Here is a 13490-nt window from a genome sequence, read left to right as displayed (position 1 = left end):
GCAATATTTTGCATTAAAACTTACATTGTAGTGCTTTTTATAAATAAAAATTATTAAATTTACTAGAGAAACGTATATTTTGTATTCAAATAATAACTACCCTTTCAAAAATAACTTCGAATTCAGCGCGCACAATTCAAATAAGCATTGATGATACCTTCGTCAGCAATAGCATAAACGCTTGTTGTTCAACACTGCAATGTTGTGGATGATACACGCAAGCTCGAAAAAACAGCATCTGGCAACTCTGTAATGTTACTGTACTGCTCACTTTGGCTTAAAAAGCATTTGAAATGTAAGCTGTGTAAGTGTAAGACGCCAATTGGAATATTTGCAAAAACACGTGCACGTGTCTAAAAGAACCGAAACAAAACCGGGGCTCCAAGTGCCGATCAACAAGTGGAAAGCCCAAAACAGACAGCAACTTACGCATTTGCTTAAAGCTCAACACTAAACAGAGATGTAAGTAGTGTGCATGTGCTTTAAATATTTGTTAACTAAGCTGGTCTTAGTTGTTAATGCCTATATGTATTAACTTTTATTTATAAACTATTGTTTTGCTGTGTTGTTTTATGTTTTTAATTGAAAACTGTCTGCTTGTTGAGCCGCCGTTTACACGTGCGTGTACATTCTTTTGTTTGAATGTGTGTAAGTCTCGCGTGTTTGTTAAGGCGAACACCGGTATTTAACTCTCCGTGTGCCAAGTCATTCAAAATACTTACATGTGTACTACACATACACTTACATGCATTGCATACATGTAATACAGTAATATTTCATTGAAGCTATGTCTTAAAACAAAATCCTGTTACTTGCCGTGCAGTGTGTCTGCATTTATATGTAAGTTAAAGTAGACATCAGCACATTTGTTCAATTTGCTTCCTTGTTGAAATAGTGATAAGCGCTGTTGCTTTCATATTCAATTCCAATTCGAATTTCGATTCGAATTGGTTATCATTTAACAATAAATAAATCATTCCTATAAACATGTATTTATTATGCTGGAAAAGTTTCTAAAAACTAAGATTGAACCTGTTTTTATATATGCTTATGTTTTTGTTTGTTTAATTTATGTACAATTCGAATCCGCATAATTTAATTTTAGAAACTTAGCAACAACAGCCCAGTTTTTTATTTATAATAATTTCCAAAATAAATTGACAAAACACTTCAACTATTAAAATGAGTTAAATACAAGTTAATTAGCGCTATAAATACGTTGACAGTTATGATAGCGTAATTTGTTATTGTATATCATAAATTATATATTAGTCGCGCACGATTTTAATTGTGATTGAGTCGGTGTCAGACAGACAGACAGACAGTTGATATGGGAACTGTCATATCTTATCTATCAGATCAAGTTACCAGCAGAGTCGGCAGAATATGAAAACACTTGACTGCATTTTTTTTCTCCTTTTTTATGATTGTTTATAGAAATGGGAGAAAAGCGAAGCGTAAGCGTCTGAGCTGCTTTCCCACACTCGAGTTTGTTTGCTTATAAGTATCGAATTGAATATTTTTCAGATGAGCGATACGGACTGTTATCTGTTGCTGGAGGATGGCAGCGTGCTGCCGGGCAAAGCCTTCGGAGCACATGGCACAGCGCGCGATGGAGAGGTGGTCTTCCAGACGGGCATGGTGGGCTATACGGAGGCGCTGACGGATCGTTCGTATAGCGCGCAGTTTCTGGTGTTGACTTATCCGCTGATAGGCAACTATGGCGTGCCGGATGTTCAGGAGCTGGACGAGTTTGGGCTGCCAGAGCACTTTGAGTGGCTGGAGGGTGCCATACAGGTGGCGGGACTGGTAGTGGGTGAGATCTGCGAGACGCCCTCGCATTGGCGCGCCAAGCTGAAGCTTTCCCAATGGCTGCAGCAGCAGAATGTGCCAGGCATAAGTGGCATCGATACTCGCGCGCTGACCAAGAAGTTGCGTGAGCAGGGCAGTCTGCTGGGCAGGATTGTGTACGAGCAGCCGCCCACAGCGAGCGCGCCGCAGCGTGATAGCTTCAAGGATCCCAATGAGCGCAATCTGGCCATGGAGTGTGCTGTTCGAGAGACGCGTCTGTTCAAGCCAGTGCAAGGCACTGGCGCTGGACCACGCATTGCCATTGTGGACTGTGGGTTGAAGTTGAATCAGCTGCGCTGCCTGCTCAGACGTGGCGCTCAGGTGCAGCTGCTGCCTTGGAATGCTGCGCTCCAGCCAGAGGATTTCGATGCGCTGTTCCTTTGCAATGGTCCCGGCAATCCGGCGCAGTGTCAGCAGCTGGTGGACAAAGTGAAGCAAGTGATTGCCAGCGGCAACAAGCCCATCTTTGGCATCTGTCTGGGACATCAGCTGCTGGCGCAGGCGATTGGCTGCAGCACCTACAAGCTGAAGTATGGCAATCGTGGTCATAATCTGCCCTGTCTGCATCGCAGCACTGGGCGTTGTGTGATGACGTCACAGAATCACGGCTTTGCAGTCAATCTGGAGCAGTTGCCAGCGGATTGGGAGGAGCTGTTTGTGAATGCCAACGATGGCAGCAACGAGGGCATTGTGCATCGCAGCAAACCCTATTTCTCGGTGCAGTTCCATCCGGAGCATCATGCCGGACCACGCGACACCGAGTTCCTCTTCGATGTATTCATGGAAGTCATTAAGCAGCCGCAGCTGGCGCTGCCGCAGCTCATAGCGCAACGCCTGCGACCCAGCAAGCCAGCCCTGCCGCTAGAGCCGCGTCCACGCAAAGTGCTCATACTGGGCTCAGGTGGCTTGTCCATAGGTCAGGCGGGCGAGTTTGACTACTCCGGTTCGCAGGCCATAAAGGCGATGCGGGAGTGTCATATACAAACGGTGCTCATCAATCCCAACATTGCCACAGTCCAGACGTCCAAGGGCATGGCGGACAAGTGTTACTTTCTGCCACTTACGGCGGAGTATGTGGAGCAGGTCATTAAGGCTGAGCGGCCCAATGGCGTGCTGCTGACTTTTGGCGGTCAGACGGCTTTGAATTGCGGCGTGGAGCTGGAGCGTGCGGGCGTCTTTGCCAAGTACGGCGTGCGCATTCTGGGCACACCCATACAGTCCATTATTGAGACAGAGGATCGCAAGCTGTTCTCGCAGCGCGTGCAGGAGATTGGCGAGCAGGTGGCGCCCTCGGAGGCGGTGAGCACAGTGAGCGAAGCGCTGGAGGCGGCCAGACGTCTGGGCTATCCCGTCATGGCGCGCGCTGCCTTCTCGCTGGGCGGCCTGGGCTCCGGCTTTGCCAACAACGAGCCAGAGCTTCAGGCATTGGCGCATCAGGCGCTGGCCCACTCGAATCAGCTGATCGTTGACAAATCCCTCAAGGGCTGGAAGGAGGTGGAGTACGAAGTGGTGCGCGATGCCTACGACAATTGCATTACGGTCTGCAACATGGAGAACTTTGATCCCTTGGGCATACACACGGGCGAGAGCATTGTGGTTGCTCCATCGCAGACGCTCTCGGATCGGGAGTACCAAATGCTGCGCAGCACCGCCTTGAAGGTGATTCGCCATCTGGGCGTCGTGGGCGAGTGCAACATTCAGTACGCGCTCTGTCCCGACTCGGAGCAGTACTACATCATTGAGGTGAATGCGCGTCTGTCACGCAGCTCCGCTCTGGCCAGCAAGGCGACGGGCTATCCCTTGGCCTATGTGGCCGCCAAGCTGGCGCTGGGCGAGCCGCTGCCCGAGATACGCAACTCGGTGACGGGCAACACGACGGCGTGCTTTGAGCCGAGCTTGGATTACTGCGTGGTCAAGATTCCACGCTGGGATTTGGCCAAGTTCGTGCGGGTGAACAAGCACATTGGCAGCAGCATGAAGAGCGTGGGCGAGGTCATGGCCATTGGACGCTGCTTCGAGGAGGCTTTCCAGAAGGCGCTGCGCATGGTCGACAGCGATGTGCAGGGCTTCGATCCCAACCAAGTGAGTATCCGCATAAGAGAGAATCCGCAAGCGCTTAATGCAATAATTTTGCTTTGCAGGCCACTGTGGACAACGAGCAGCTGTCGGAGCCAACGGACAAGCGTCCCTTTGTGCTGGCGGCCGCTTTGAAGGCGGGCATGTCCATAGAGCGTCTCTACGAGCTCACCAAGATCGATCGCTGGTTTCTGCACAAGCTGAGCAACATCATCCAGCTGTACGGGCAGCTGGAGAGCGCAGGCAGTCAGCTCAGTCCGCAGCTGCTGCGGCAGGCCAAGCGCTTGGGCTTTGCGGACAAGCAGCTGGCGGTGGCCACCAAGAGCACCGAGCTGGCCGTGCGTCAGCTGCGCCTGCAGCATCAGATTCAGCCCTTCGTTAAGCAGATCGATACGGTCGCTGGTGAGTGGCCGGCGAGCACGAATTATCTTTACTGCACCTACAATGCGACAGAGCACGATGTGGACTTTCCGGGTGAGCACACAATTGTGGTGGGCTCGGGTGTCTATCGCATTGGCTCCTCGGTGGAGTTCGATTGGTGTGCCGTCAGCTGCTTGCGTGAGCTGCGCCAGCTGGGCAAGAAGAGCATCATGATCAACTATAATCCGGAAACGGTGTCCACGGACTACGACATGTGCGATCGCTTGTACTTCGAGGAGATCAGCTTTGAGGTTGTCATGGACATTTACGCGCAGGAGCGCTCCGACGGCATTATACTATCCATGGGTGGCCAGCTGCCCAACAACATTGCCATGGATCTGCATCGCCAGCAGGCCAAGGTGCTGGGCACCTCGCCCGAGTCCATAGACTGCGCCGAGAATCGCTTCAAGTTCTCGCGCATGCTGGACCGAAAGGGCATCCTGCAGCCGCAGTGGAAGGAGCTGACCAATCTGCAGTCTGCAGTGGAGTTCTGCCAGCAGGTGGGCTATCCTTGCTTGGTGCGTCCCAGCTATGTGCTCTCGGGTGCGGCCATGAATGTGGCCTTCTCGGATCAGGACTTGGAAACTTATTTGAATGCCGCCTCCGAGGTGAGTCGTGAGCATCCTGTGGTCATCTCCAAGTTCCTTACCGAGGCCAAGGAGATTGATGTGGACGCCGTTGCCGCCGATGGCCAAATCCTTTGCATGGCCGTCTCCGAGCACGTGGAGAACGCTGGCGTGCACTCTGGTGATGCCACATTGGTCACACCACCCCAGGATCTCAATGCGGAGACCTTGGAGGCCATCAAGCGCATCACTTGCGATCTGGCCAGCGTTCTGGATGTCACCGGACCCTTCAATATGCAGCTCATAGCCAAGAACAACGAGCTCAAGGTCATCGAGTGCAATGTGCGCGTCTCGCGCTCCTTCCCCTTCGTCTCCAAGACGCTCGACCACGACTTTGTTGCCACTGCCACGCGCGCCATCGTTGGCGCCGCAGTCGAGCCGCTGGACGTGCTGCACGGTGTGGGCAAAGTGGGTGTCAAGGTGGCGCAGTTCAGTTTCTCGCGTCTGGCTGGCGCGGATGTTCAGCTGGGTGTCGAGATGGCTTCCACGGGCGAGGTGGCCTGCTTTGGCGACAATCGCTACGAGGCGTATCTCAAGGCCATGATGTCCACTGGCTTTCAAATACCCAAGAACGCCATTCTACTCTCCATTGGCAGCTTCAAGGTGAGTCATCCATGATTATCCATTTTTATCTATTCTAATACTCAAATATTTGCAGCATAAAATGGAGTTGCTCTCCTCCATTCGCGATCTGGCCAAGATGGGCTACAAGCTCTACGCTTCCATGGGCACTGGAGACTTTTATGCGGAGCATGGCGTCGATGTGAGTAGCCCGCAACTTCTACTTCGTTTTATCATCTACACATTCCATAGCAACTGCCTCTGTATTTAGCCGGGAGCAACAGGCAGTAGCTAAATAGATAAAAGGCTTAACATTTTCTCTAGAAAACTTTGCTGATAGCGGCTACTGTAATTATTTACACTATGCAACAAGGAATCCATTTTAGCTTTCGCTTTGAAAGATTTGATCTGAAACGAAACGATCCGTTTCCCTTGAATTGAAAAGAATTAATTTTTAGTCCAATCGTATTTATTTTAAAATATTATAAATTACAAATAATTGCTTAGCCTTGTTGCATAGTATAGTATTAGTTAAAGACACTCTTGAGCTGCTGCGTCTTTTGCTGGAGCAGCTTATTGAGCGCCTGCCGCGTGGGCTTCTGTCCCAGCGTAAGCTGCACCAGCTGCTCCGTCTTGGAGCTAATGGAGAGCACAGTCTGCGGATCGATTTGCAGCCGCTGCAGCAGCGTGTCCAAGTGGCCACTGCTGGTGCTATTAGTTGGTGGAGGAGCTGTGCTGGGCAGCGGAGCAGGTGGAGCGGTTGGAACAGGCGTGGAAGTAACTGGAATCTCTTCAGCTGCTTGGCTGGAAGTGGCTGCTGGGATGAATCTGTGGGCTTGTGAGCTTGGACTGCAGCCAGGTGCGCTGTTGGCAAGCTCCAGCTGCCTGGCGGCCTGGCAAAGTGCATCCGTGTAGTGTGGCGCGAATTGGGAGCAGCCCAGCTGCTGATAGAGGCGACACAGGCGCTGGCCATGCTCCAGATAAAACTGAGCCAGTGGCGCATTGCGGAATTCTACGCTCTTGGCTAGCATGCCCAGCTGGTGGTCCAGCAGGAGCTCGAGAAGATTTGTGCGGCGCAGAATCTCGACGCCGTCGTTGAGCTGTGCGGAGCTGGTGCTGGAGCTGGAACTGTGTGAGGAGCTTCGCCGCAGCAGCAGTGACAAGTCCAGCTCAAAGGAGTCCAAGGAATCGCGCTGAGCGGCGCTAGGAGCAGCAGCAGCTGGAGCAGCGGAGCGTCGGGAGCGCGTGCGTGGCTGATGCTGGCGCAGACCGAGCAATCCCTCCAGCTGCTGTGGCTGCTCGGTGGCTGTGGTGACTGAAGCAGCTGCAGCTTGCTCTAGCGGCAGCGCCTGCCTGGAGAACTTGGCCCAGCTGCGCAGCTGCAGATAGTCCTGGCAGAGCAGCGTGTCCAGCAGACGTCTGTAGTCCAGCTGGGGATAGAAGTCGGGTGCGGCTTGCAGACGGCGCAGAGCTTGGAGCAAGTGCAGCAGCGGCTGCTCGGCTATGCCGGACATGACGCAGTGCAGCTGCATGAGCGCATCCTCGGATACCTGCTCCAGCAGATTGCGACTGGCAATGAAGTAATCCGGCAGCTGCTTCTTGGCCAGGCGCTGGGCAAAGGAGCGCACCAGACGCACCAGCTGCTCGCCCAGGAACTCATCCGGAAAGTCATTGCTGTAGCGCTCGCAGTGCCAGAAGAGATGACTCCGCAGCTGCTGCATAATCTCGCCCAGCGCCGGACACTTGTCGTGTACAAAGGTGCGGAGCAGCAGCTTGAGCAGCAGCAGCAGCTTCAGCTGTTGGCGCGACAGCTGCCGCTCCAGATAGAGCTCCGCCTGGGGAAAGACTATGCGCCATTCCAGCTGGCGGAACGGATTGCGCGCGTGCTTGGGCGCATAGCCCAGGGGCAGCAGATGATAGCCAAAGCTCTGCAAGCGCTGGCGCATGGCGGGCGTGGGCCACTGATAGCGCTCGCCCGTATGCAGATCGGTGAGCGTTGGACGTGCCCGCAGGTTGAACTCGAAGGCGCAGTCTGGCCAACCATGTGGCACATGCACCGCCGGCACAAGCTGCTCCTGCGGCAAGTAGACGCTGCAGCCACTGAAGCTGGCCGTGCTTAGCTCCTGCGCACTCAGTCCCAGCTCTGCTGCAATCTGCTGACGCAGCAGTTGGCCAAAGTAGCGCATGAAGCTCTCCGAGTTGAGATAACACTGCTGCAGTTGCTCCTGTTGGCACTGGCGCAGCACCTGGACCGTTTCGTAGCCCGCCTCACACTCTAGCTCCAGCTGCTGCTCCTCTTCATCCTCTGACTGCGTCTCCGCCTCCTCCTCCACCTCCTCCTCCAGCCATGCGGGCAGGCAGCTGCCCAATCTGCTGACACACGCCGCTGGCAGCTTATTCCGCTCCAGCTGCTCCTCCAGCTGCAGCACATCCAAGCGCTGTCTGCTATTCAAACGCGTGATATACACATAGTCATAGTCCGACTGCTCGCCTCCGCCTCCGCCCGTGCTGTAGCCGGAGCTGCCGCCATCCTCCTCCTCATGCTCTTCAGCGCAGTCGCTAGTGTTGGCACTTGGCTGATCGCGCAGCCTCAAGCGCACATAGCCCATCCAGCGGCATTGCTCCAGCAGCTCCTTGTACTCGCTTCTGCACGGCGTCGTCTTGTCGTACTCCGTCTCCAGCAACACCTTGCAGAGCGCGGCTATGGAGTCGTAGTTGGCATCGTTGGGACGCGCCACGTCCACATGCTCAAAGACCACGTAGGTGAGCGATTTTTGCATGGGCTCCGCTGCTGCTTTGCTGTCGCTAGAGCAGAGCAAGAAAAGGATTGCAAAGGGTTTGCGATTTGCGACTTGGACTGCAGATTTGCACTCACCTGGACTTGAAGAGCAGTCGCTTGGCGACAGCTGCATCAATGGCACTGGCATGCAGCAAACTGTGCTCCGAAAGAGTTTCAGAGCAGGCGCGTCGCTTGGCCGCCAGCTGCTCGTCCATGGCGGCCAGCTCGTGCTCAAAGTGCCCAAAGAACTGCAAGCCCAGCAGCAGTTGATTGAGCAGAAACGTGTGCAGCTGCCGCTCCAGCTGGTGCCGCATCTTCTGCTCAATGCTGCGCTGGTGCTCCTCATGCTGCAGCTCCAGGGTGCGAGCATACAAGGCGCTGACGCACTCGGTGGCGCTGCTGCCGTTGCTCCCACCACGCAGACGCAGCTGCGGCGCCAGACGCTGCGTCAGACTGCTGCGCGAACTGCTGCGACGCGGCGAGGAGCCACCACCAGCACCACCATGTTGCAGGCGACGCTTGCGCGCATTGCGCTCCTGCAACTTGCCCAGTTGGCGTTGACGCTTCTGCTCCTGGCGGCGGCGACGCTGCTGCTGCTGCTGGGAATGTGTTGGCGCCTCGGCCGCTTGCAGCTGCTGCAATGGATTCGGCACATTTGCCTGCTCGAGCTGCTTGGACAAAGGACAGCCCATGGAACAGACAAAGAGAGTGAGCGACTGAGAGCGAGATGGCGCGAGCGAGAAGTTTGTGTTGCGCTTTGCTTTGAGCGTTGGCAACTGTTTGAGATTCGCGTTGATTTCTATGGCAGCAACTGACTGAAGCGTTCGGCCGCCTGCCTTTGGCCAGATAAGACGTTGCCCATGTTGACTCTTTCTACGCTTCCGGCTGGCTCTCGATGCGAATTGTGATGTGCGCTATCAGCTTGTAAACAAGACAATTGACAACACGCACTGCACACAGCACAGTGGTGCAAAAGCGAGCGAACTAAAGTTCAAAATAAATTATAAACATTTAAAATTCTAAATTAAGTACAAAGGCGCTGCCTTATTATCTTAACTTGCATAAAACTTGAGTTTGCCCCACTGTGCAGTGGTTCGATTGCTTATAAATTATATGATTTACTTTATGCCATTTGTTAATGGCCAAATGCGATTGCATTATGATGTCTGCGATAAGTTTGTGTGACAAACGTAAATATTTATTGCTAACAATGGCCTTGAGGTCTCCCAGTCCCACCCACTTGAGCACTAAACGCGCCTTTTCTTCTATTTTTAGGTGGAGTCAGTGCAGTGGACTTTCGATAAGACAACGCCGGACGATATCAACGGCGAACTCTGCCATCTGGCCGAATTTCTGGCCAACAAGCAATTCGATCTGGTTATCAATTTGCCCATGAGAGGCGGCGGAGTGCGCAGGTGAGTCACTTAACCTCGAATTTGCTGCATAGTGTAGTGTAAACTAATGATGTACATTAGGGTTTCATCCTTTATGACGCATGGGTATCGCACTCGGCGCTTGGCAGTGGACTACTCGATACCGCTGGTGACGGATGTCAAGTGCACCAAGTTGCTGGTGGAGTCGATGCGCATGACGGGCTGCAAGCCGGCGATGAAGACGCATACGGACTGCATGACCTCGCGGAGGATTGTGAAGCTGCCCGGATTCATTGACGTGCATGTGCATCTGCGTGAGCCGGGCGCCACGCATAAGGAGGACTTTGCCAGCGGCACGGCGGCCGCTTTGGCTGGTGGCGTGACCATGGTGTGCGCCATGCCCAACACCAATCCCTCCATTGTGGACAGAGAGACGTTCAATCAGTTCAAGGAGCTGGCGCGACTGGGCGCGCGTTGTGACTACGCGCTATATGTGGGCGCCTCGGATGCCAATGCGGAGCATGTGCACGAGCTGGCCACGCAGGCGTGTGGCCTCAAGATGTACCTCAACGACACCTACGGCACCTTGCGACTGAGCGACATGGCGGCCTGGCAGCGGCATTTGTCGCGCTGGCCTAAGCGTGCGCCCATTGTCTGCCATGCGGAGCGGCAGAGCATGGCGGCAATGCTGCTCATGGCGCATCTGCTGGAGCGCTCGGTGCACATCTGCCATGTGGCGCGCAAGGAGGAGATTCAACTGATACGCGCTGCCAAGGAGAAGGGCATGCGTGTCACTTGTGAGGTGTGCCCCCATCATTTGTTCCTAAGCACCAAGGATGTGGAGCGTTTGGGCGTTGGCATGGCTGAGGTGCGGCCACTGCTGTGCACGCCCGAGGATCAGGAAGCGCTCTGGGAGCACTTGGAGTACATCGATGTGTTTGCTACAGATCATGCGCCGCATACGCTGGAGGAGAAGCAGTCAACACGTCCGCCACCAGGCTTTCCAGGGCTGGAGACCATTCTGCCGCTGCTGCTGCAGGCGGTGCATGAGGGCAAGCTCACGCTGGAGGATATCAAGCGTCGCTTTCATCGCAATCCACGCTTGATATTCAATCTGCCCGAGCAGCCGCAGACCTATGTCGAGATCGACCTGGACGAAGAGTGGACCATTAGCAATGCCGAGCTGCAGACCAAGGCGCGTTGGTCGCCCTTCGAAGGCACCAAGGTCAAGGGTCGCGTGCATCGCGTCGTGCTGCGCGGCGAGGTGGCCTACATTGATGGCCAGGTGCTCGTCCAGCCCGGCTACGGACAAAATGTGCGCAACAAGCTGCAGAAGCAACTGGTCGAGAGCAACGTCAGCAGCGAGCTGCTGCCCAGCGACACCGATGTCAATGACACCTTCGCGCGTCTGCTGACGGATGCCGCCGCGCCAGTTGCTGCCTCCAGCGCCCAGGCGCGTGCCACTGTGCACTTCTCGGAGGAGTCGTCGCCCAGTTTTCTGCGTCCGGTGTCGCCTGGCCCAGTGGCGCGCGTGCGCCTGGATTCATCCAGCAATGTCACGCTCCGGGAGTATCTGGCGAAGAGCTCGGCCAATGCAAACGCACCTGGGCCTGTGGCCAATTGTCTGGTGGGCAAGCATGTGCTCTCCGTGGGCATGTTCAACAAGGAGCACTTGAACGACATCTTCAACTTGGCGCAGCTGCTCAAGTCGCGCGTCACCAAGGATCGTCCAGTCGACGATCTGCTGCGTGGCAAGATCATGGCCAGCGTCTTCTACGAGGTGAGCACGCGCACCCAGTGCAGCTTTGCTGCAGCCATGCAGCGTCTGGGTGGACACGTTATAAACATGGACCAGGTCACCTCCTCGGTGAAAAAGGGCGAGACGCTGGAGGACAGCATCAAGGTTATGGCCAGCTATGCAGATGTTATGGTGCTGCGACATCCCGAACCAGGTGCAGTAGCAGTGAGTCCAGACAATCAATTATGAGTTTGCTTTGTATTAATCCTTAATCTTTGCTCTGCAGCGCGCTGCGACGCATTCACGCAAACCGCTCATCAATGCCGGCGATGGCGTGGGCGAGCATCCGACGCAGGCGCTGCTGGATGTGTTCACCATACGCGAGGAAATAGGCACGGTCAATGGTTTGACCATTACCATGGTGGGTGACCTGAAGAATGGACGCACTGTGCACTCGTTGGCCACGCTGCTCACGCTCTACAACGTCACGTTGCAGTATGTGGCGCCAGCGGGCTTGAGCATGCCGGAGAACATAATGCGCTACATTGAGCAGCGCGGCATAACCCAGCGCACCTTCAATACCATCGAGGAAGCGCTGCCCAGCACGGATGTGCTCTACATGACGCGCATTCAACGGGAGCGCTTCCAAAGCGAGCTGGAGTACCAGCAGGTAGCGCATTAGACAGCCCACGCTTATAAACTTTACTCATCCCCCCCACCACTTCTTCTCTTGCAGTGCTGTGGACATTTCATTGTTACGCCCAAGATGATGACGCATGCCAATAAGCGCACCATTGTCCTGCATCCCTTGCCGCGCGTCGAGGAGATCAGTCGCGACTTTGACTCGGACCCACGTGCCGCCTACTTCAGACAGGCCGAGTATGGCATGTACATACGCATGGCCCTTCTTGCCATGGTCGTGGGTAGCCGCACAACTGCACTATAACAGGATATTCACAGGAATATACACGCATTATTGTCCTTTCGATTTTTATACTTTTTATACACATTATTACATTGTAATAAGAATAAATATTAGTAGCATTGACGCTACAAAACAAAAAAAAAATGTTGCACTGTCTTTTTATTTTGTACAACAATAACAACAAAACGCTTTTGTTTGGTCAAATGTCTTTGCAAAAGGGAAGCTTTTTTAACTTCTGCTATCGAATTGCACACCAGGATATCCAGGATCGCACAAAAAAATTGTTGAGCAAGTTCGTTGCTTAAGTCTTTTTTTGTTTACATTTCGTATGGAAATTTTCCATGCAAATTGTTCGTTTTTTAGCTCCTGCTCCTACGTTATCCTTCCGATCCAAAAAGGACACGCATTTTCGAGCTCCTAGGCATCGAATCTATCGATCTGCATACCAGGATATCCAGGATTGTACAAAAAAATTTCTTCAAAAAAATTTGCAGGGGTAGGTCGCAAAGAGTGGCCCAAAAACACAAAATGTCCTTTTTCTCGGAAACTGCAAGGACTACACGGATGTCCTTTTGTGTCCAAGTAGTGCTCCTTGAGAGCTTTCAGACTATACTACTCAAAGGACCAAAGTCCTTACAGGAGCTGAGAAAAACAGCTTTTTTCGTATACAGAAAAACGTCTCTATCTCCTGAATCCTTGCCAGGATCAGGACGAAATTAGTGCCAAATGATTCCTTTTTAAGAGGGCTATCAGCTGAATAAAGGACATGCTCATTGTCCTTGTAGTTCCGGAGAAAACAAGGATTTTGTGTTTTTGGCCACTTTGCTCGCGCCCTGTGGCGAAAATTTTCCAAGTTGTTGGACAATTAGATGACCCCATATTTTTTTGATGCACTTCGATAGAGTCTCGTCCTGTGAGTGTCGGGAACCAAGAATTTTTGAAATGCGACCTAATCCTGCCGAGATATGGCCATTTTTCACTTGCGGATCGCCAGCGCTTGGCAGCCCCTGGTAGTATGCAACACTTTTGAGATGAAATGTTAGCAGAGACACAAACCAGGCCAAACACGCGCAACTCCCTGGAGAAAAATAGCCACATCTCGGCAGGATCAAGGCTTTTGAAAGTTAGAAAGTGATAAGAA

The 13490-nt window shown here is 53.2% G+C and overlaps 2 protein-coding genes across 2 annotated transcripts; one reads left to right on the top strand and one right to left on the bottom strand.

Moving 5' to 3' along the window:
- The first annotated feature begins 302 nt into the window (after positions 1-302).
- LOC108605541 (CAD protein) lies at positions 303-12468 on the top strand. Its single transcript, XM_017995293.2, has 8 exons — positions 303-462; positions 1528-3933; positions 3993-5576; positions 5632-5736; positions 9589-9728; positions 9789-11649; positions 11711-12094; positions 12161-12468. Exons 2-8 carry the CDS (start codon positions 1528-1530, stop codon positions 12368-12370), a joined length of 6690 nt encoding a protein of 2229 aa, XP_017850782.1. The 5' UTR covers positions 303-462; the 3' UTR covers positions 12371-12468.
- LOC108605542 lies at positions 6040-9089 on the bottom strand. The gene is made up of 2 exons (XM_017995294.1): positions 8410-9089; positions 6040-8339 (listed from the first exon to the last, which is right to left on the bottom strand). The coding sequence occupies exons 1-2, from the start codon at positions 9003-9005 to the stop codon at positions 6062-6064; spliced, it is 2874 nt and encodes a 957-aa protein (XP_017850783.1). The 5' UTR covers positions 9006-9089; the 3' UTR covers positions 6040-6061.
- Positions 12469-13490: the final 1022 nt, after the last annotated feature.

This window comes from Drosophila busckii, chromosome X, assembly GCF_011750605.1.
Source record: "Drosophila busckii strain San Diego stock center, stock number 13000-0081.31 chromosome X, ASM1175060v1, whole genome shotgun sequence".
NCBI classification, from domain to species: Eukaryota; Metazoa; Arthropoda; class Insecta; order Diptera; family Drosophilidae; genus Drosophila; species Drosophila busckii.
The sequence above is the reverse complement of the archived record's forward strand: the minus strand, read 5'-3'. Positions and strand labels throughout refer to the sequence as shown.